Here is a 21,263-nt window from a genome sequence, read left to right as displayed (position 1 = left end):
GAAGTTCCGAGGCTAGGAGTTGAATCAGAGCTAAAGCTGATGGCCCACACCACAGCCATAGCAATGCCATATCCAAGCCACATCTGCAACCTACACCAAAGCTCACAGCAATGCCAGATCCTTAACCTACTGAGCACTGCCAGGGATCAAACTTGCATCCTTATGGATTCTAGTCGAGTTCTTTACCACTGAGCCACAACAGGAACTCCAAAGGAAACTTTTGACTGATATAAAATTCTAGGTTAGGAGTTCCTGTCGTGGTGCATCAGAAATGAATCTGACTAGGAACCATGAGGTAGTGGGTTCAACCCCTGGCCTCGCTCAGTGGGTTAAGGATCCGGCATTGCCATGAGCTGTGGTATAGGTCACAGACTTGGCTCGGATCTGGTGTTGCTGTGGCTCTGGCGTAGACTAGCAAGCTGCAGCTCTGATTAGACCCCTGGCCTGGGAACTTCCATATGCATATGCCGCGGGTGCAGCCCTCAAAAGACAAAAAAAAAAAAAAAAATCCTAGATTAACAATTTCTTCGCCAGCATTTTAAAGATGTTCCACTGTCTCTACATGGTTTCTACTGGAAGTCATCAATAGTTAATCATTGTTCTCCTGTATTTAATGTCATTTTTCTCTGGCTGCTTTCTAGATTTCCTCCTTACCTTAGGTTTTTAGCAGTTTGACTACAATGTACCTAAGCAGTGTGTGCTTGTATTTATTCTGCTGGGATTTCTTTTTTTTATTATTATTACTCAAATGAATTTGTCACATCTATAGTTGCATAATGATCATCACAGTCCAATTTCACAGGATTTCCATCACACAACCCAAGCACATCCCCCCAACCCCACAAACTGTATCCTCCAGAGACCATAAGTTTTTCAAAGTCAGTGAGTCAGTATCTATTCTGCAAAGAAGTTCAGTCTGTCCTTTTTTCAGATTCCACATGTCAGTGAAAGCACTTGATGTTGGTGTCTCATTGTATGGCTGACTTCACTTAGCATGATAATTTCTAGGTCCATCCATGTTGCTAAAAATGCCAGTATTTCGTTCCTTTTAATGGCTGAGTAATATTCCATTATGTATATGTACCACATCTTCTTGATCCACTCCTCTGCTGATGGACATTGAGGTTGTTTTCATGTCTTGGCTATTGAAAAGAGTGCTGCAATGAACATCGGAGTACATGTGCCTTTGCGAGTCATGGTTTTTTCTGGATAGATGCCCAGGAGTGGGATTGCTGGCTGAAATGGTACTTCTATGTTTAGTTTTCTGAGGAATCTCCACACTGTTTTCCACAGTGGTTCCACCAATTTACAATCCCACCAACAGTGTAATAGGGTTCCTTCTTCTCCACACCCTCTCCAGCACTTATTGTTTGTAGACTTTTGGCTTGTGCAAGGTGGTACCTCATAGTTGTTTTGATATGCATTTCTCTAATCCTGAGTGATGTTGAACATCTTTTCATGTGTTTTTTTTTTTTTTTTTTTTTTGGCCATCTGTATGTCTTCTTTGGAGAACTGTCTGTTTAGATCTTCTGCCCATTTGTTGATGGGGTTGTTTGTTTTTTTGGTATGGAGCTGCAGAAGGTGTTTATAAATTTTGGAGATTAATCCCTTGTCAGTCAATTCACTTGCAAAGATTTTCTCCCATTCTGTGAATCGACTTTTTGTTTTGTTTAGGGTTTCCTTTGCTGTGCAGAAACTCTTAAGTTTAATTAGGTCCCATTTGTTTATTTTTGTTTTTACTATCATTACTCTAAGAGGTGGATCTGAGAAGATGTTGCTGTCATTTATGTCAGAGTGTTTGGCCTATGTTTTCCTCTAAGAGTTTTATAGTGTCTGGTCTTATATCTAGGTCTTTCATCCATTTTGAGTTTATTTTTGTGTATGGAGTTAGGGAGTATCCTAATTTCATTCTTTTGCATGCGGCTGTCCAGTTTTCCCAACACCACTTATTGAACAAGCTGTCCTTTCTCCATTGTATATTTTTGCCTCCTTTGTCATAGATTAGTTGGCTGTAGGTGCGTGGGTTGAATTCTGGGCTTCTAATCCTGTTCCACTGATCTATATTTCTGTCTTTGTGCCAGTACCATATGGTTTTGATGATTGCTTCTTTGTAGTATAGTCTGAAGTCAGGGAGCCTGATTCCTCCAGCCCCATTTTTCTTTTTCAGGATGTCTTTGGCTAGTCTGGGTCTTTTGTGCTTCCAAACAAACTTTAAAATATTTTGTTCAAGTTCTGTGAAAAATGTCCTTGGTAATTTGATAGACATTGCATTGAATCTGTACATTGCCTTAGGTAGTACAGTCATTTTGATAATATTAACTCTTCCAATCCACGAGCATGGTATATCTTTCCATCTATTTGTATCATCTTTAGGTTTACTGCTAGGTATTTTACTATTCTGGATGTGATGGTAAATGGGATTGCTTCCCTAATTTCTTTTTCTGCTCTTTCATTGTTAGCATATAGAAATGCCATCGATATCTGTGTATTAATTTTGTATCCTGCAACTTTGCCAAATTCATGGATGAGCTCTAACAGTTTTCTGGTAGAGTCTTTAGGATTCTCTAGGTATAGTATCATGTCATCTGCAAATAGGGATAGTTTTACTTCTTCCTTTCCAATTTGGATTCCTTTCATTTCTTTTACTTCTCTGATTGCTATGGCTAGGACTTCCAAAACCATGTTGAAGAGTAGTAGAGACAGCAGACATCCTTGTCTTGTTCCTGATCTCAGCAGGAATTCTTTCAGCTTTTCACCATTGAGAATGATGTTCGCTGTGGGTTTGTCATATATGGCCTTTATTATGTTGAAGTAGGTTCCTGTTATGCCCACGTTCTTAAGGGTTTTGATCAGAAATGGGTGTTGGATTTTGTCAAAGGCTTTTTCCTCGTCTATTGAGAGGATCATATGGTTTTTATTCTTTAGTTTGTTAATGTGGTGTATCACACTGATGGATTTGCAGATATTGAAGAATCCTTGCATCACTGAGATAAATCCCACTTGATCATGATGTACAATCCTTTTAATGTATTGTTGGATGCAGTTTGCTAGTATTTTGTTGAGGATTTTTCCATCGATGTTCATCAGTGAAATTGGCCTGTAGTTTTCTTTTTTTGTGATATCTTTGTCTGGTTTTGGTATCACGGTGATGGTGGCTTCATAGAATGAGTTTGGGAGTATCCCTTCCTCTTCAATTTTTTGAAATAGTTTCAGAAGGATAGGTTTTATCTCTTCTCTAAATGTTTGATAGAATTCGGCTGTGAAGCCATCTGGTCCTGGACTTTTGTTTGTTGGAATTTTTTAATCACAGTTTCCATTTCAGTTCTTGTGATTGGTCGATTCATCTTTTCTATTTCATCTTGGTTTATTCTTGGAAGATTGTACTTTTCTAAGAATTTGTCCATTTCTTCTAGGTTTTCCATTTTATTGGCATATAGTTGCATGTAGTAGTCTTTTATGATGCTTTGTATTTCTGTGGTGTCCATTGTTACTTCTCCTTTTTCATTTCTAATTGTATTGATTTGAGTCCTCTCCCTTTTTTTCTTGATAAGTCTGGATAAGGGTTTATCAATTTTGTTGATCTTTTCAAAGAACCAGGTTTTAGTTTCATTGATCCTTTCTATGGTTTCCTTCATTTCTGATTCATTGATTTCTACTCTGATCTTTATGATTTCTTTCCTTCTACTAACTTTAGGTCTTGTCTGTTCTTCTCTATCGAGCTGTTCTAAAAGTAAAGTTAGCTTGTTTATTTGAGCTTTTTCTTGTTTCCTGAGGTGGGCCTGTATTGCTATAAACTTTCCTCTTAGAACGGCTTTTGCTGCATCCCACAGGTTTTGGAGTGTCATATCTTTGTTGTCATTTGCTGCTAGGTATTTTCAATTTCCTCTTTGATTTCGTCAGTGATCCATTGGTCGTTTAGTAGCATGTTGTTGAGTCTCCACGTGTTTGAGTTTTTTGCAGTTATTTTCTTGTAGTTGATTTCCAGTCGTATAGTGTTGTGGTCAGAAAAGATGCTTGATATGATTTCCATTTTCTTAAAGTTACTGAGGTTGGATTTGTAGCCCAGGATATGATCAATCTTAGAGAATGTTCCATGTGCACTTGAGAAGAATGTGTATTCTATTGCTTTTGGATGGAATGTCCCATAAATATCTATTAAGTCCATCTGATTTAATGCATCATTCAGGGCCTGTGTTTCCTTATTGATTTTCTGTCTGGTTGAACTGTCCCTTTGCTGTAAGTGGGGTGTTAAAGTCCCCCACTATGATTGTGTTATTGTCGATTTGTCCTTTTAAGGTTGTTAGCAGTTGCCTTATATATTGCGGTGAACCTATGTTGGGTGCGTAGATATTTAAAGTTGTTATATCTTCTTCTTGGATTGACCCTTTGATCATTATGTAATGTCCTTCGTCCCTTAAAATATACTTCATTTTAAAGTCTATTTTGTCTGATAGGAGTCTTGCTACTCCAGCTTTCTTTTGTTCCCCATTTGCATGAAATATTTTCTTCCATCCTCTCACTTTCAATTTGTATATGTCCCTAGAAGTAAAGTGGGTCTCTTGAAGACAGCATATATATGGGTCTTGTTTTTGTATCCATTCAGCCAGTCTATGTCTTTTGGTTGGGGCATTTAGTCCATTAACATTTAAGGTAATTATTGATATGTTCTTACTGCCATTTTACTAATTGCTTTGGATTTGTTTTTGTTGCTCTTTTTTCTTTCCGTCTTCTCTTCTTTTCTGCCTATAGAAGTTCCTTTAGTATTTGTTGTAAGGCCGGTTTCGTGTTGCCGAATTCTCTCGGCATTTGCTCATCCGTGAAGGTTTTGATTTCTCCTTCAAATCTGAATGAGAGCCTTGCTGGGTAAAGTAATCTTGGTTGGAGGTTTTTTCCTTTCATCACGTTAAGTATATCATGCCAATCCCTTCTGGCCTGCAGAGTTTCTGCTGAAAAATCTGCCAATAACCTTATTGGGGTTCCCTTGTATGTTACTTGTTTCTTTTCCCTAGCTGCTTTCAAGATTTTCTCTTTGTCTTTAATTTTGGTCAGTTTGATTAATATGTGACTTGGTGTATTCCTCCTTGGGTTTATTTTATATGGTACTTGTTGTGCTTCCTGGATTTGAGTGAGCGATTCCTTTCCCATGTTAGGGAAGTTTTCGACTATCATCTCTTGGAATATTTTTTCTGTCCCCTTCTCTCTCTCTCCTCCTTCTGGCACCCCTATAATACGGACGTTGGTGCATTTAACATTGTCCCAGAGTTCCCTGAGACTCTCTTCATTTTTTTTCAATCTTTTTTCTCTTTTCTGTTCTGCATCCGTAATTTCTTCTAATCTGTCCTCCACCTCGCTTACTCGTTCTTCTGCCTCCTGTATTCTGCTGTTAGCTGAGTTTTTTATTTCAGTTATTGTATTTTGCATCTCTTCTTAAGTTTTATATCTTGTATCTCTTTGGTTAGTGTTTCCTGTAAGTTATCCATCTTTGTCTCCAGTTTCTTTCCAATGTCTTGCATCATCGTCAGCATCAACAGTCTAAAGTCTTTTTCCTGGAGGCTGAGAACCTCATCATTTAGCTGACTTTCTGGGTTTTTTCTTTCTCCCTCATCTGAGTTATAGTTCTCTGTCTTTTCATTTTTATAGGTTTTTGGTGTGGTGACCTTTTTACAGATAATAGAGTTGTAGCCTCTCTTCTTTTTTTTTTTTTTTTGGTCTTTTTTGCTATTTCTTGGGCCACTCCCACGGCATATGGGAGGTTCCCAGGCTAGGGGTCGAATCAGAGCTGTAGCCACCGGCCTACGCCAGATCCACAGCAATGCAGGATCCGAGCCGCATCTGCAACCTACACCACAGCTCACAGCAACACCGGATCGTTAACCCATTGAGCAAGGGCAGGGACTGAACCCGCAACCTCATGGTTCCTAGTCAGATTCGTTAACCACTGCACCACGACGGGAACTCCCTCCCTTACTTCTGATGTCTGCCTGCCCCCCCCCTCGCCCCCGGCCCCATGGGTGAAGTCTGTATGGGGCACTTGCTGTAGGCTTTGTGATGGGAGGGGCTGATCCCTCTGGTGTGTGGGGCTTAGTCTCTGGATGGGATTAGAGGCAGCTGTGTGCCTGAGGGGTCTTTAGGTAGCCTGTTTACTGAGGGGTGGGGCTATGATCCCACCTGGATTGTTGCTTGCCCTGGGGCTTATCAGCACTGACTGATGGGTGGGGCCAGATTTTCCCAACATGGCCACCTCCAGAAAAAGGCACAGTTGCTGAGTATTCCCGAGCTTTGCTTTCAATCTCCTTCCCTCACAACAAGCCACGTTCACTCCTGTTTTCCCAGGATGTCTGCTAAGAACTGCAGTCAGGTTTGACCCAGATTCCTATGGAGACTTTGCTTTGCCCTGGGACCCAGTGCACATGAAAGTCTGTGTGCACCTTTTAAGAATGGGGTCTCCATTTCCCCCAGTCCCGTGGTGCTCCTGTGCACAAGCCCCACTGGCCTTCAATGCCAGATGCTCCAGGGGCTCTTTCTTCCAGTGCCAGATCCCCACATGTGAGAGTTTGATGTGGAGCTCAGAATTCTCACTCCTGCAGGTGAGTCTCTGTGAACCAGTTAGTTTCCAGTCTGTGGAGCTTCCCACCCAGGAGGTATGGGGTTGTTTATATCATGAAATCACCCCTCCTACCTCTTGATGTGTCCTCCTCTTTTGCTTCTGGAGTAGGATATCTTTTTAAGGTTTCCGGTCCATTTGGGTGAAGATTGCTCAATCTTTCTTTGTGAATTTTGTTGTTTTTAGGAGAGAAGTTGAGCTCCAGTCTTTCTATTCCACCGTCTTAATCCCCAACCCTCCATTTTTCTTTTCCAGGATACCTTTGGCTATTCTGGGTCTTTTGCGCTTCCAAACAAACTTTAAAATATTTTGTTCAAGTTCTGTGAAAAATGTCCTTAGTAATTTCATAGGGATTGCACCGAATCTGTATATTGCCTTAGGTAGTATAGCCATTTTGATAATATTAACTCTTCCAATCCACGAGCATGGTATATCTTTCCATCTATTTGTGTCATCTTTGATTTCTTTCATCAGTGTCTTATAGTTTTCAGAGTACAGGTCTTTTGTCTCTTTAGGTAGGTTGGATTTCGTTGAGCATCTTGAACCTGTAGGTTTATGTCTTCACTCCAGATTGGGAAATTTTCATTCATATTCCTTCAAAAGATTTTCTGCCCATTATCTCTCCTTGCCTTCTGGGATTCCAATTAGAAATATGTTAGGGAGTTCCCATTGTGGCTCAGCGGTAATGATCCCAACCAGTATCCATGATGATGTGGGCTAGGTATTCAGTGGGTTAAGAATCTGGCATTGCCATGAGCTATGGTATAGGTCAGAGACACAGTTGGATCTGGTGTTGCTGTGGCTGTGACATAGGCTGGCAACTTCAGCTCCTATTTGACCCCTAGACTAGGCACCTCCATATTACACATGAAAAGCAAAAAAAAAAAAAAAAGTTAGAAGGCTTGTTATGGGTCTACAAATTCTTAAGTCTCTGTTTCTTTATTTCTATCATTTTCTACTCATCACTTTGGATAATTTCAAGTTCTCTGGCTCTTTGTTCTCTTATCTCCACTCTGCTATTAAGCACATGAAGTGAATTTTTATTTAAGATACTGTCTTTTTTAGATATAGAATTTAAATTTGGTACTATTTTATGATTTCTATCTCTCTGCTGAGATTTCCTATTTTTTGTTCATTATGAACATATTTTCTTTACCTCATTTCCCTCCAAATTATAGTTATAGTTACAGCTTTAAAGTCCTTGTCTGCTAATTCCAATATCTGGGTCATGTTGGAGTTGGTCTTTGTTGATTTTTTTTCTCTTAAGGATAGGTCATATTTTCTTCATTTTCCACTTTGGGATGATATCCTAGACCTTGTGGACTCAGTTTCATTTTCTAAGAGTGCTGCCATTTTTGTTTTAGTGGGAAACTACCTTGGCTAGACTCAAACCATAAACTCAAATCTCAGTTCAGTATCCTTTTCTTAGGAAGCTTGTGGTTTACCCTGCAAACGTATGGTTCATAGGTCAGTCAGAGATTTGGACAGGAATTATACACAGAACTTGGGGCTATATCAATCTAGTTCTTTCTGAGATTCATTTTGCATATTTCCCAGCAGTAATGCTTGCCCTGAACTGTCATCTGGTTCTTCTGGGCAGAAGAATTATGATTTTTACCACTTTAGTCACCCATTATAACACTGACTTTACTTGTCTTAAAGCTGATAGCCATTTTAAAAAAAGAAAAAGAGGGAGTTCCCACCGTGGGACAATGGGTTAAGAATCCAACTGCAGCAGCTCGGATCCCTGCAGAGGTATAGATTTGATCCCCTTCCCAGCACCGTGGGGTAAAGGATCCAGTGTTGCCAAGCTGCAAATAAGCTGCAGCAAGGCTCAGGTTCAGTCCCTGGCCTGGGAACTTCCATATACCTTGGGTGAGGCCATAAGAAAGAAAGAAAAAAAAGAGAGGAAAGGAGGGAGTAAGAAAGGAAGTGAAGGGAATGGAACAGAACAGAATGGAAAGGAAGGAAGGAGCGAAGGAAGGAAGGGAGGAAGGAAGGAAGGGAAAGAAAAAAAAAAAAAACAAACAGACAGAAAATTCTCTCCATTTTGGATCCTCTTCCAAGTTTTATGTCCCCTCTCCTAGGACTCTCGGATGGTTGTTATTATATATTTTGTTCAATATGTATAAATCACTGACATCAAGAAGGTCATTTGGCTAAGAGCCTACTCAACCCCACCAGAAGTTTTTTAATAGAGGAACATCACTCATTTATATTTCCTGTCATTGTCATGCCTGATCTTATTTCTTCTTTTTATTCATATATCTTTTTTTTTTTTTTTTGCTGTTTCTTCTGCTTTCTACGTTTTGCTTTAAGAAATAATTTTACTTTGATCTTGTCTTTTCTAGGAATTTGAAAAGTAGGTGTATCTTAAATTCTAAAATACTTGGACTGTTTTCCCTAGCTATCAGTGCCACAAATGAGGATACTGTGTCATTCATGATCTGTAAACCCTTTCTCCATGGGGGACAAATTTACAAATATATAAGCAAGCAGTAATTTATACTCAAGTCACAATTATGATCAATTTTCTTATTTCAAACCCTTCTTTTTACTAACTTCATATTAAGATCACCTTTCCTCCAGGGTATTTATTTACCTTTTTTTTTTATCATTTTATTCTTTATTCTCTTTCTACACACTGGCAGAGCTTCTTAACCTGTTTCCCTACATCACTGATTTCATCTCCTATAGTTTCAATTCACTTCAGTGCTTCTAATGCTGATTTTAATTGATTTAATTAAATTTGTTTATTTCATCTAGCTTTCTTTTATTTCAGCTGATTTCTTAGTACAATGGTTTTCAACTCAATCTGTCTTCTCTCAGCTTAGACCTTCCATATTAGAGTCTATGTTTTCTTGATTTTTAAAGAAAACAGAATTTTCTAATACCTACTTCCCTTTCCTACTTATTGCTCCCATATTAGGGTATATAGGGTTCTGTTCACACAACCTTAAAAAAAGAAGCGGTATGACTAACCCTGGAGAAACCCTATAATCAAGATGAGTGGTGATTCCCCTCCCTATTCACCTAGCTGTTCTTAAAATCTTTCTCTCTGTAATGTGTTCAAGAAAGTGGTAAAATCCCTGCAGACCAGTAAACAAACAGGAAGCTAAAAGCTAAAGGAGTAATATGAGCTAATACTGGCTTAGAGTTTTAACAACTACATGGTGTAGAGAGGATGAAGCCTTAGACCCAAGCAAGGTAGGACCTAGAAATACGGACTAGAAAACAAACAGGGACATGCAGTCACTCTTTGGTACCTTATTCCCTTCACTGCCCCAAGTGTTACTTCCCTTTCTTTTCTTCTCCTGGACTTTCCCAGACCACTCCCCTCCATAGATACCTTCTCTCCTAAGTTTCCAAATTCTAGTATTGCTTTTACTTGGCTCTCAATTACTTTCTATCAAAGTTATTATTTATTAAACGGTTTGATCATTTTCTATGAAAAATCAATAATGTATTTGCCTATAAACTAACAAGTAAGTTATTACCTGACAAAAGATGAGGATATGACTGAAATCTCTACCAACGACCCCCATTCTTGCCCAGGAAAACTGATGCATTATAAGTAGAAATGGAAGGAATGGATGTGGGAGGAGATTAAACAAAGAGCCTAAAGAGTCAAGGTGGGGGGAGGGGATATGGCATTCTTCTCCATTGGGCAGTATCTTCTGGGCTTGTAACCTCCAGATTTTTCTATCTTTATTGAATGAAGGCACCAGTACCCATCTAGTTGTACAAGCCAGAAATTTAAAAACTATCCCTTCCCTTTTCCTCAGTATCCAACCTATAATCAAGTGCTATCCATTTTACTTCTTAGATAGACTTCAAATCTATATTCTCTATATCCACTGGCATCGCCCTGTATCAGGTCTTCTCAACCTCAGAACTACTGATATTTGGGGCCAGATATTTCTCTTCTGTTGGGGTATCCTTGTACATTACAGGATGTTTTGGCAGAATTCCAGGTTGCTACCTACTAGATGCCAGTTGCAGCACCCACCCCCTATCCTGCTTGGTTGTGACAACCAAAGATATCCCAAACATTGCCAAATATCCCCTGATTTACAAAACAGCACCCTCCCCATTGAGAATCACTGTCTTATACCAAGTTATCATCATGTCTTGCCCAGCATACTGCAAAAGCCTCCTAATAGGTGTCCAAGTCCATCATATTACTGCACCCAAGCCCATAACCCACTCTTCATACTATAACCAGAGTGATATTCCAAATCTGATGTTACCAATCCCTGCCTAAAGCACCACAGTGGCTTTCCACTTCTTTTAGAATAAAATCCAAAAATCCTTATTTCTGCTTTATAAAGTCCTATCTCTCACTTCTCCAGATGCTTCTTGTACCTAAGTCCTACTTCCCCTCCTTCACTGCACTCCAGCCACAGCAGCTACCCTTCAGTTCCTCAAATGAGCTATTCTCTCTCCATCCCCTGGGCTTTGCCTCAACCCTCCACCAGGAAGGTTCTCCTCCCACCTCTCATTAACACCCTGAGAATAAGTAGAAGCTATTTTTTTTTTTTTTGGTCTTTTTGCCTTTTCTAGGGCCGCTCCCGCAGCATATGGAGGTTCCCAGGCTAGGGGTTGAATCGGAGCTGTAGCCACCGGCCTACGCCAGAGCCACAGCAATTCGGGATCCGAGCCGCGTGTGCGACCTACATGGCAACGCCAGATCCTTAACCCACTGAGCAAGGCCAGGGATCAAACCCGCAACCTCATGGTTACTAGTCGGACTCATTAACCACTGCACCACAACGGGAACTCCAGTAGATGCTATTTTTAAAATAATACCAACCGTGTGGGAGCTGTGGATTAAAAGCCATGACCTAAAGAAAAAGTTGAATGTATTTTGATGACTGGAAAAGAGGATATTATATGTGGAGCAGGGTAGACAAAGATAAGTGATGACCAATAAGGAGGAGAGACAGAGGACAATGTGTCAAAAGGGTCATAAAACCTACGTTCTAAACCCTGTTCTGCCACTTACCATCCATGTGATTTGTTTTGAATCTATGCGGGAAAATTAACTTTTTTGTTGTCCAGTTCTATGGAATCATCAATACAATCAGAACACAAAACAGTTCCAAAACCTCCCAAATTCTCTTGGAATGGCCCCTTGTAGTCAACACCTCCCCACTTCAGCTTCTGGCAACCACTGGCCCTTTCTTTGTCCTATATGTTTACCTTTTCCTGAGATTCATACATAATCTGTGTCTTGTCTTCTCACTCATGAAATTATATATATATATACATACACTATCAGGAGATGGTATATACACATACCATTGTCTTTATATTAAAATATTAAACTAATAATAAGATGATTGTTGTGGCTAAAAAACCTGGGGTATGCTAAGCATCCCATTTAGATAGATATTTAGAAAAGGCTTTCTGTAAGTTTGTAGCTCATGCCCACTTTTGGAATTCTGCATACCTTGGACTTTCATTTTTCTCCAGAAGGATGGCTCCACCTTGGATTTCTGTGTGCTACTTTGATGGGCCTATGACTTTGCTTAATCCTACAAAGCTATGAGCTCCAGAGTATTCCTTAACCTCTCCTATGGTGTCCTTCCTCAGTTTACCACACTGTGCTTGAGCAGCCAACTACAATTTTTTTTTTCAGCAGTCTTTTTTAGGGGGTTGCTCCAAGCTTGTTCTAGAACCTTGCTCTTTAGTTAGTTAGTTAGTTAGTTAGTTATCTTTTTAGGGCTGCACCTGTGGCATATGGAGGTTCCCAGGCTAGGGGTTGAATCAGAGCTGTAGCCACTGGCCTACACCACAGCCAGAGCAACACGGGATCCAAGCCACATCTGTGACCTATACCACAGCTCATGCCAACACCGGATCCATAAGCCAATGAGCAAGACCAGGGATGGAACCTTCACCTTCATGGATACTAGTCAGATTCGCTTCCACTGAGCTACGACGGAAACTCCACACCTTGCTCTTTATGAACATAATTTATCCTTGAATGTCTAAAAGTAAAACTGAAGCTACTATTAAATCAACAAGTCGGCTGGAGTGGAGTCAAGCCTCATGGCCCCCTCGATAATCTAATATTACACCTGTAACATGTAGAAGTTCCCTGGCCAGGGATCGAACCCATAATAATTACAGGTCCTTAACCTGCTCCAATTCAACCCCTAGCCTGGGAACTTCCACATATGGGGGGGGAGGGGTGGCCCTAAAAAGCAAAAAAAAAAATCTGCATAAATTAGTAGCTAAAGCTGCCAGCCTACACCACAGCCACAGCAACAGTGGGATCTGAGCCAGGTCTGCGACCTACACCACAGTTCACGGCAACACCAGATCCCCAACCCACTGAGTGAGGCCAGGAATTGTACCTGCATCCTCATGGATTCTAGTTGGATTTGTTTCTGCCACGCCATGAAGGGAACTCCCTTACCCAGATATTACTATGTGAGCTACTGTCAAACTAGGTCTCTCTCTTTCTGTATTTGTGTAGTTGATCCTTTTTTCTTCCAATTACATTTCAGCTAGTTTGTCTACAATGTTCGATATTTATTTATGTTGATTTTTTTTTTTTTTTTTGGCTACACCTGCAACGTGTAGAAGTTCCCTGGCCAGGGATGGAACCCACAATAATTACAGATCCTTAACCTGCCCTCATGAAGCTTTTGCATCCTGGAAGAGGACAGACAATGAACTATAAACATGGTAAATAAGTAAATTATGTGGTGGGTCCATAAATGCTGTAGGAAAAAAAATAAGCAGGTAGAAAGTAATGCCAGGAAAAAAGGATGGGTTGTAGATTCAAATAAGGAAATAAGTCTAGGCTACATTAGCAAAGTAACCTTTGAGCACAGACCTGAAAAAGGTAAGGATTTAGCCAGGCAGATAACTGGCAGAATAGTATTCCAGTCAGATGTTCACATTAAGAATGCATAAAATATTATTTTTGGTTCCTTCAACCTTCAACTGACCACATGAGGCTAAAAGAGAGAAGATTTTAAACATTGTTTTTATCTACATATTCTTGTATTTGAATTATTAAATAATGTCCTAATAAGCCAAAAGTGCTTTTTTAGAAATGACAAATCAAGTATCAAAAACTACTTATGCAGGCAAGTTTTAAGTCTTTTTCCAAGATTCGGTTAGGAGTTTTGTCTTTCATTTCACTGAGTTTCTTACGTACGGTCCATGAAAAGCAGTTAGAAAGGCCTACATTTTTTGACATGTGCATATGACACATCTAATACTCAGAGAAAAACTCCAAATGCATAAAACATGGGAGATCATCTGGATTTAGCTTGCTAAGAATATAAACCTTTATCAAATACGAATACTGACTGATTTTTTAGATTAAGTCGGCTATAAAACTAATGAAAAGCAAAGTCATCAGATTTATTAACACAATAAAATGAGTACAAAATTGTGGATTTGTAAAAGCTTGTTAGTTTTCACCTAATTGGATAAGACTAGCACAATGTTTGTTTTTACCTTCCGGTGGCCTGTTGGATGTTGCCACAACGACGACCCCGTTTTTGAACAGATTTTCAAAAAGCTGTTTCAGAATCATGGCATCAGCGATGTCAGTGACCTATGGACAGCAACACATTTGTTTTATTTTAATTTCACTTCTGCTCTAACAAATTTGCTAATGGCTCATCTTTTTCTACGATGGAAGTAAATTCCAAGAGAAAAATTCTAATTATCATCATGAAGAAAGGAGTAGATAATTAAAAGCAGGAAAGACTGTAGTTTTTTAAATTTGACTCTTCTTTTTTGCAAGCCTATCATTTCCACACAAATTATCAAATGACTCTATGTTAACTTCTTTTATAGAACTACAGGTGGAATACATAGATAATTGTCCTAACATTTAGGAAGTCTAATTAATTAGAACTAACATGGCCAACTCCCTCTTCCGACTCCCATACAGCCTCCCTCCCCCAAAAAAGAGGAGAAAGAGAGAAAAAGAAAAAAATATATACACAGGCTGTTTGAGATTTCTAATACCTTTCTGGCAAAGGTCCCTGAAAAGGTGACTTTAAATGGTCATGGGACTTCAGAAATAAGGACAAGTAGCCAGTGAGACATAATCAGCTGCTGTTGAAAATAGAATGATATGACATAGATACTATTGTGCAATTGTTGCACAAAACAATTCAACAGATGGCCCATCACAAAAATAAGCAATTTCATTGTTCTTTTTAAGTGCCTTCTATTACTGTCCATGAATAATCAAAAGGCACTGCAGTCACTTCCAGCACAGCCAGGCTCTGCTAACCTTTGCAAACACAAATATTCCTTCTACCAAAAAAAAAAAAAAATTTTACAAAAATGATTAACACAGTGCTTTAAAAAAAAAATTGCTTCTCACAAAACCAGAAATGCAAAATGCAGATAAAACTATTCCAAGTTACAGAGATACACATAACCACTGATCTTTTCTAAAATTATTTTTAAAATCCGTAATTAACAAGTAATTTTAATGATAACTTTTTAAAAAGCTTTTAAAAATCACAAAGAAATACAGAAATTAGTGAGGGAAGGAAGCTGACATCAAAAGCAAATATATAGTGAAGGGTGATATTAATCATTGCACCTTCCTGTATGAATATAATAACATGGATTTTAGATACTCCCCATGTAAAAATGTTTTCATCTTTCTTTAATAGCACATTTTAGATAATCTCAATAAAACTTATTTTATATCCACAAAATTTATCACAAAATATATCTCACTGTTATTTTTAAACATGTTAACATACAGAGAAACTAGCAGAATTCTTTCAAATTAGATCAAAATACTAAGTTACCAACTAAGTGGTTATAACACAACTAACAACAACAACCTGGATGACACAGCTCTAAACCACTTTTCTCCTTCAGCTGACATTTTACTCAAAAGTTTAATTATTCCCTTCTCACCTGAACAAAACCAAACCAAACCAGGATATGAGGATATGCAGATTTTTTTTTCTGTCTCAGGTTATAACTTTAAAACATTAGCTAAAAAACTACTAAGATTCCTTAAATTAAAAAGACTTCAGGAACTTACAAAGTGGTGATTAAAATGAAAAGGAAAGTGGTACTGATATTATTTAATTTGGAGCTTAGGATCACTGTCAAATTTTGCTTCCGCCAAAACACTCACAGAGAAGGCCCTTTTCAAATGCTTAAACACCAGTGGCATTTCTGATGAGAAGACAGAACAAGCTTGCAAATTTTAGAAGCAACTGCACTTTTAAATTAGATTCCCAATACACTGACTTTTAAAAAGACTGATATCAATTAAAATTACCCAATTTTAGAGAATAAAAATGATCATTTAACTATCTCATTGATGTTCTTGAAAAAATTAGAGCTTTTGTGCCCTAAGTTTCAGAAACGTGAAGGGACATTTCGTTTATAACACAGTGCAAAGGTTTAAACTGAAAGTTGAAGAAAGCAAACAATAAAACCTGTGGTTGAATTATAATTTGTTGTTTTTGTATTATGGAATGTTTTTGCTCTAGCCGAGTAAATTAACTCGGCGAAGCGATGGCTAATTAATAAAGCAGGAGTCACTTGGTGTAGTTGGGTGCCAATGTATACTCTTTTGATCTTGTACCCGCACTTGTTCAGCTTTGCTGGGGAACAGCAATTTTACAGTATAAGTGAACAGAAGACAATTGGCCACACATTCTTGAAGAGCAAGCTTTTTCAGCACCCAGCATTTCATTACCACCAGAAACAAAAGAGAAGGCTACAGATTACCACTAAGGGTAGTCTGCTAATACAGAGAGTGGAGACATTTCATTAGCATTAAAGAGAAAAGATTTTTTATGACCTAGAGTTGCTTTCCATTATGACTCACTTAAGTAAAAAAAAAAAAAATCTACTTGTTAATTTACATGTGTAAGTGCTTGAGTCTCAGTCATCTACTGATTGGTACAGTGCCATGTAATGAATGACAAACATAAGCATGCATTATCGGTAATTAGTATTAGCACAAAAATAAGCATCTATCTTTTATTAGCAGTTCTTAATAGCTTTCCTGTTTTATAAAAAATGGTCAAAACTATTTTTTAAATGATACTGATAGCTTATAAAGGAGAATTTTGCATGACATTCTGTTCATCAGAATTTTTGTTTTTGGAATATACTAGTAAACCATCTATCCAGTGTCCCTAAAAAGAGACAGAAAGAAATGACATATTTTAAAAATTCAGTTTCCTTCAGTATTCTGCTATCTTCAGAATCATAACTGGTTTAATGAGAAATACAAATATTAAAGGAGAATATAATGAACACCCTTAAGAAAACCATTTATTTCAGCAATTAGAACACATAAAAACATCCTATCTAGACAAATTTCTAAACAAGATAAGAACAGTGTATCTTTATTACAGGTAAAACTGAAATGCTATTCTTAGTAAAGACGACCAAGCTAGTGAGGAATACATTCTATAAATGTAATCTGAATGCTACCAAAATATAATCTTAAAAATGCCCTAAACTCAAGAGCACAGAAAAAAATAATATATTCCCATTTTTAAGCAGCAATAAATCCCATTCATCTTCCTAGTAAAATAAATATTATGCTATGATGCTAGTCAGATTGGTTTATGCTGAGCCACAACGGGAACTCCAGTTAATGGCTAACGAATTAACCAACAGTTAACAGTTAACGAATCTGACTAGCATCCATGAGGACTCGGGTTCGATCCCTGGTCTTGCTCAGTGGGCTAAGGAGCTGGTGCTGCTGTGAGCTGTGGTGTAGGTCGCAGATGCAGCTCGGATCCCGAGTTGCTGTGATTTTGGCGTGGGCCAGAGGCTACAGCTCCGGTTTGACCCATAGCCTGGGAACCTCCATATGCCCCAGGTGCGGCCCTAAAAGGACCAAAAAAAAAAAAAAAAGAATAATTTTTAAGTTCTATCTTTAAAACATTTACTAAGGAATTCCTGCTGTGGCTCAATGGGTAAAGAACCTGACTAGTATCCATGGTGAGCTCAATCCCCGGCCTCACTCAGTGGGTTAAGGACCCAGCGTTGCCATGAGATGCAGTGTAAATCGCAGACGCAGCTCGGATCTTGTGTTGCTTGGTAGCTGCAACTCTGATTAGACCCCTAGCCTGGTAACTTCTATATGCCACTGGTGCAGCCCTAAAAAGACAAAAAGTAAAAAATAAAAATAAAACATTTACTAAAAGCCCACTCAGTTCTAGGTCTACATATTTAAACCCAGAAGACATATATCAAAGAGAACATATAACAGAGCTATTTCCACTAGAAATTCTAATAAGAGCAGTGATGGTGGACTCACATTGAGTTACCAGCTGTGTGACCATGGACAAGTTACTCAACCTCTCTGACCCTTAACTTCCTCATCAGTCTAATAAAGGCAGTAATAATGCCTACCCTGTAAAATTGTTATGATACATGCAGTAAGTCCTCAAGAAATGTTAATTATGACTATTACCTATGTATGTTATGCATGTTAGTATAAGTCCATATTATTTAAATATAGCTGTATAGAATTTTAGCTGTAGATGAAATGATACATAGCACAGTGCAACAGTTAAGAACATAGGTGCATAAAAAGCACTTAATAAACAATAGCTAATATTACTACAGAAATGCTAATAAAATACAAGGATTCCAATAAATAAATAGGCATTGATTCAAACAGTTCATAAGAGAGATTTTAACAGTAAACAAAGAGATATGGAAAAATCAACCATTTTTCATTAGACAAAAATGATAAGATAATTCAACTTTGACAGAAAAATGCAGGCCATTATAAAAACAGGAAGTAGAAACTAGTTGGGGGACTACTCTAACAGCTATCACTTGGTACTAGGATTTATTCATTCATTTATTCACTCATTATTATTGTTCATTCATTCATTCTCAAATACTGTTCAAGGTATTTGCAATACATCAATTAGCGAAACAAAGATTCCTGCCTTCAAGTTTACATTCCTATAGAGGAATATATATAATAAACAGGAAACATAACAATAATACATATGTTATGGGGAAAAGGAGGGTAAGGGGCATTAGAAGCGTGGGGGTAAATGGCAAATGCAATTTTAAACAGCATATCGGCCTTTTTAAGGAGGTGACTGAGCAAAGATCTGAAGAAGTGTGAGAGTTATTCTGATGGGTATGTTGGTGGGGGGAGGCCATTCCATCCAAAAAGAGCATCCAGCACAAAGGCTCATCTTGTTTGTTCTAAACTTATGGATCCTGAAGGGTCAGAGTGCTGGTGCAGCAATATTCTGGGGCATCCTTTTAACCCTCTTAGATTTTAGAAAAGGGGGGACAGGTAGAGATCTGGACTTGTAATTAATCTAGCTGTGGTGTGCAAGAGGAGCTTCTCTAAGACCAGCAGAAGATACTCCAGGATATTGAAACTAAGAAATCTAGGCTCTCTCAGTGATAACCTTGCCCTTAGGGCACACATTCTTGCCCTTATAGTCTGGCTTTCCCTGGCTCTTCTGAACAAGGAGTATATGCAAAAATTGGTCTTTTCTTCCATACAATGGTAAACTCCAAGAGGACTGGGGAGGGGGGCAGTGGGGGGGGACGGGGGACGAGACTATTAACATTTTTCATCCTAGGACATTCAGGCATCTCTAACATACTAGAATATTGAACTGAAATTTGCAATCAAATAAAAGCAATCAATTTTGATTTCAGTCTTGTTTTGTTGTCTCTGCACTATTTTCTTCAGAGCAATGCTGAGAAAGAGGCATTTGGTATAACACCCACAATTAACTATGGTTCCCTAATCTATGAAGAAAATAGGATTGGAAACAGTAGGGAGCATTGAGTGAGTCTGAAAGCATAGGAGATAAGGTCAGAGAGGAAGCAGGAGGGGTTGAACAAGGGGAATGACACCATTTTACACAGCATCATACATCCTGCCTGAGAATTTTAGCCCTTTTAAGTTAGGGTTTTCTGTTACCTGTAGCCAAAAGCATCCTACAGATACCTCATTTCTTTGCTTTTCTTGGGCTTTGGTTTATCAGGTAATTCTCCTTCCACAGGAGGTAACAGATTTTATATTAAGGAAGGTGACATTTCCACACAGTGCTTCTATTTATGTTATCTTTTCTAGATTGGACGGAAATCCTTCCTGACAGGGAAGATAGGAGCAACTATCTGAATTGAATAGTTCCACTCTCATCAAAAACTCTTTGCAGGAAGTAAGCACAAGAGATTCAGCTAAAGAAAAAGGGTTTATCCTTGGGACTCCAGGATGGAAGAGCACAGAGAGCACCTCCTGGGAAGAAGAGCTAGAGATTGGTCTGGGATTACAAAAGCTGGGGAGAGCTCAGCAGCTGTCTAAGGTGCACCCTAGGACTCCTCCCCCTAAAGTGATTCGGCTACTTCCTATATCTCTTTGTTCCTATCTCATTTAATAAGTAAGAACTTCCCTCTGTGCCTTTTAGTTCAAATACACATGAAAAGTATATGATTGGCTCAATCTCCAGGCCATACCATGCAAGTTCAAGGTTGTTGACAAGCTTCTGGACTAGCTATTCATTGACCAGATGTCCAGACATGGGCCATTTGATTGTAGGACAGATAGGGTCCTGCGGTATGGAAGAAGGCTCTTTGAGAAAATGGAGATGGGGAATTCCTGTCATGGCTCAGAGGTTAACGAACCCGACTAGTATCCATGAGGATGTGGGTTCCATCCCTGGCTTTGCTCAGTGGGTTAAGGATCCAGCGTTGCCATGAGCTGTGGTGTAGGCCGCAGACTCGGCTCAGATCCTGTGCTGCTGTGGCTGTGGCGTAGGCCGGCGGCTACAGCTCCGATTGGACCCCTAGCCTGGGAACCTCCATATGCCAGTGGGTGTGGCCCTAGAAAGACAAAACAACAACAACAAAAAAGACAACTGAGATGAATGAGTAAAGGAGTGACTGTTCATCAAAGCAGCTCTGGATAAAGCAGGCAATAATGGGCAGCTCCATCACATCTACTCCCTCACTGTTAACAAGCAACATTTTATAATGTTAATCTTCCTTACTATATAATCATCCTTTATATTTTGCTATATATTCTATATGTATATACATATATATATTACATCTTTAAATATAATTGATAAATCCGGAGTTCCCGTTGTGGCGCAGTGGTTAACGAATCCGACTAGGAACCATGAGGTTGCGGGTTCGGTCCCTGCCCTTGCTCAGTGGGTTAACGATCCGGCGTTGCCGTGAGCTGTGGTGTAGGTTGCAGACGCAGCTCGGATCCCGCGTTGCTGTGGCTCTGGCATAGGCCGGTGGCTACAGCTCCGATTCGACCCCTAGCCTGGGAACCTCCATATGCCGCGGGAGCGGCCCAAGAAATAGCAGCAACAACAACAACAGACAAAAATAAATAAATAAAAAAATAAAGAGTTAATTTAAAAAAAATAATAATAATAATTGATAAATCCTTTTTGTTGCCTGCATTTCCCTTGCAAGACTTCACTCATCCTGATACATAGTTGCTTTTGTTTCCTTCTTCCCAATTATGTATCAATCTTCTGAAATCTGAACTCCGGGGAGAATGGCCAGAGCAACCAGATGGGTTTCTGTTAGGACCTCATTATAAAGGCTGCGTTACAACTTTCATGGGCCCTTTAACCTTCATGAGCCCCACACGCAATTAAAAGTTTACACCCAGACACACATATAT

General features: G+C 39.0%; 1 protein-coding gene across 2 annotated transcripts in view; it reads right to left on the bottom strand.

Annotated features, from left to right (window-relative positions):
* AFG1L (AFG1 like ATPase) overlaps positions 1-21,263 on the bottom strand; it is a 223,129-nt gene that overhangs the window by 135,643 nt on the left and 66,223 nt on the right. For both annotated transcript variants that reach the window (XM_047762231.1, XM_047762239.1), the window contains one exon: positions 14,084-14,183. In XM_047762231.1, the coding sequence (XP_047618187.1) occupies positions 14,084-14,183 (100 nt within the window). The remainder of the gene's footprint in view (positions 1-14,083; positions 14,184-21,263) is intronic.

Source organism: Phacochoerus africanus, chromosome 2 (genome assembly GCF_016906955.1).
Source record: "Phacochoerus africanus isolate WHEZ1 chromosome 2, ROS_Pafr_v1, whole genome shotgun sequence".
In the NCBI taxonomy this organism is placed as follows: Eukaryota; Metazoa; Chordata; class Mammalia; order Artiodactyla; family Suidae; genus Phacochoerus; species Phacochoerus africanus.
Note: the sequence above shows the minus strand (reverse complement) of the source record. Positions and strands in the feature narration are given on the sequence as shown.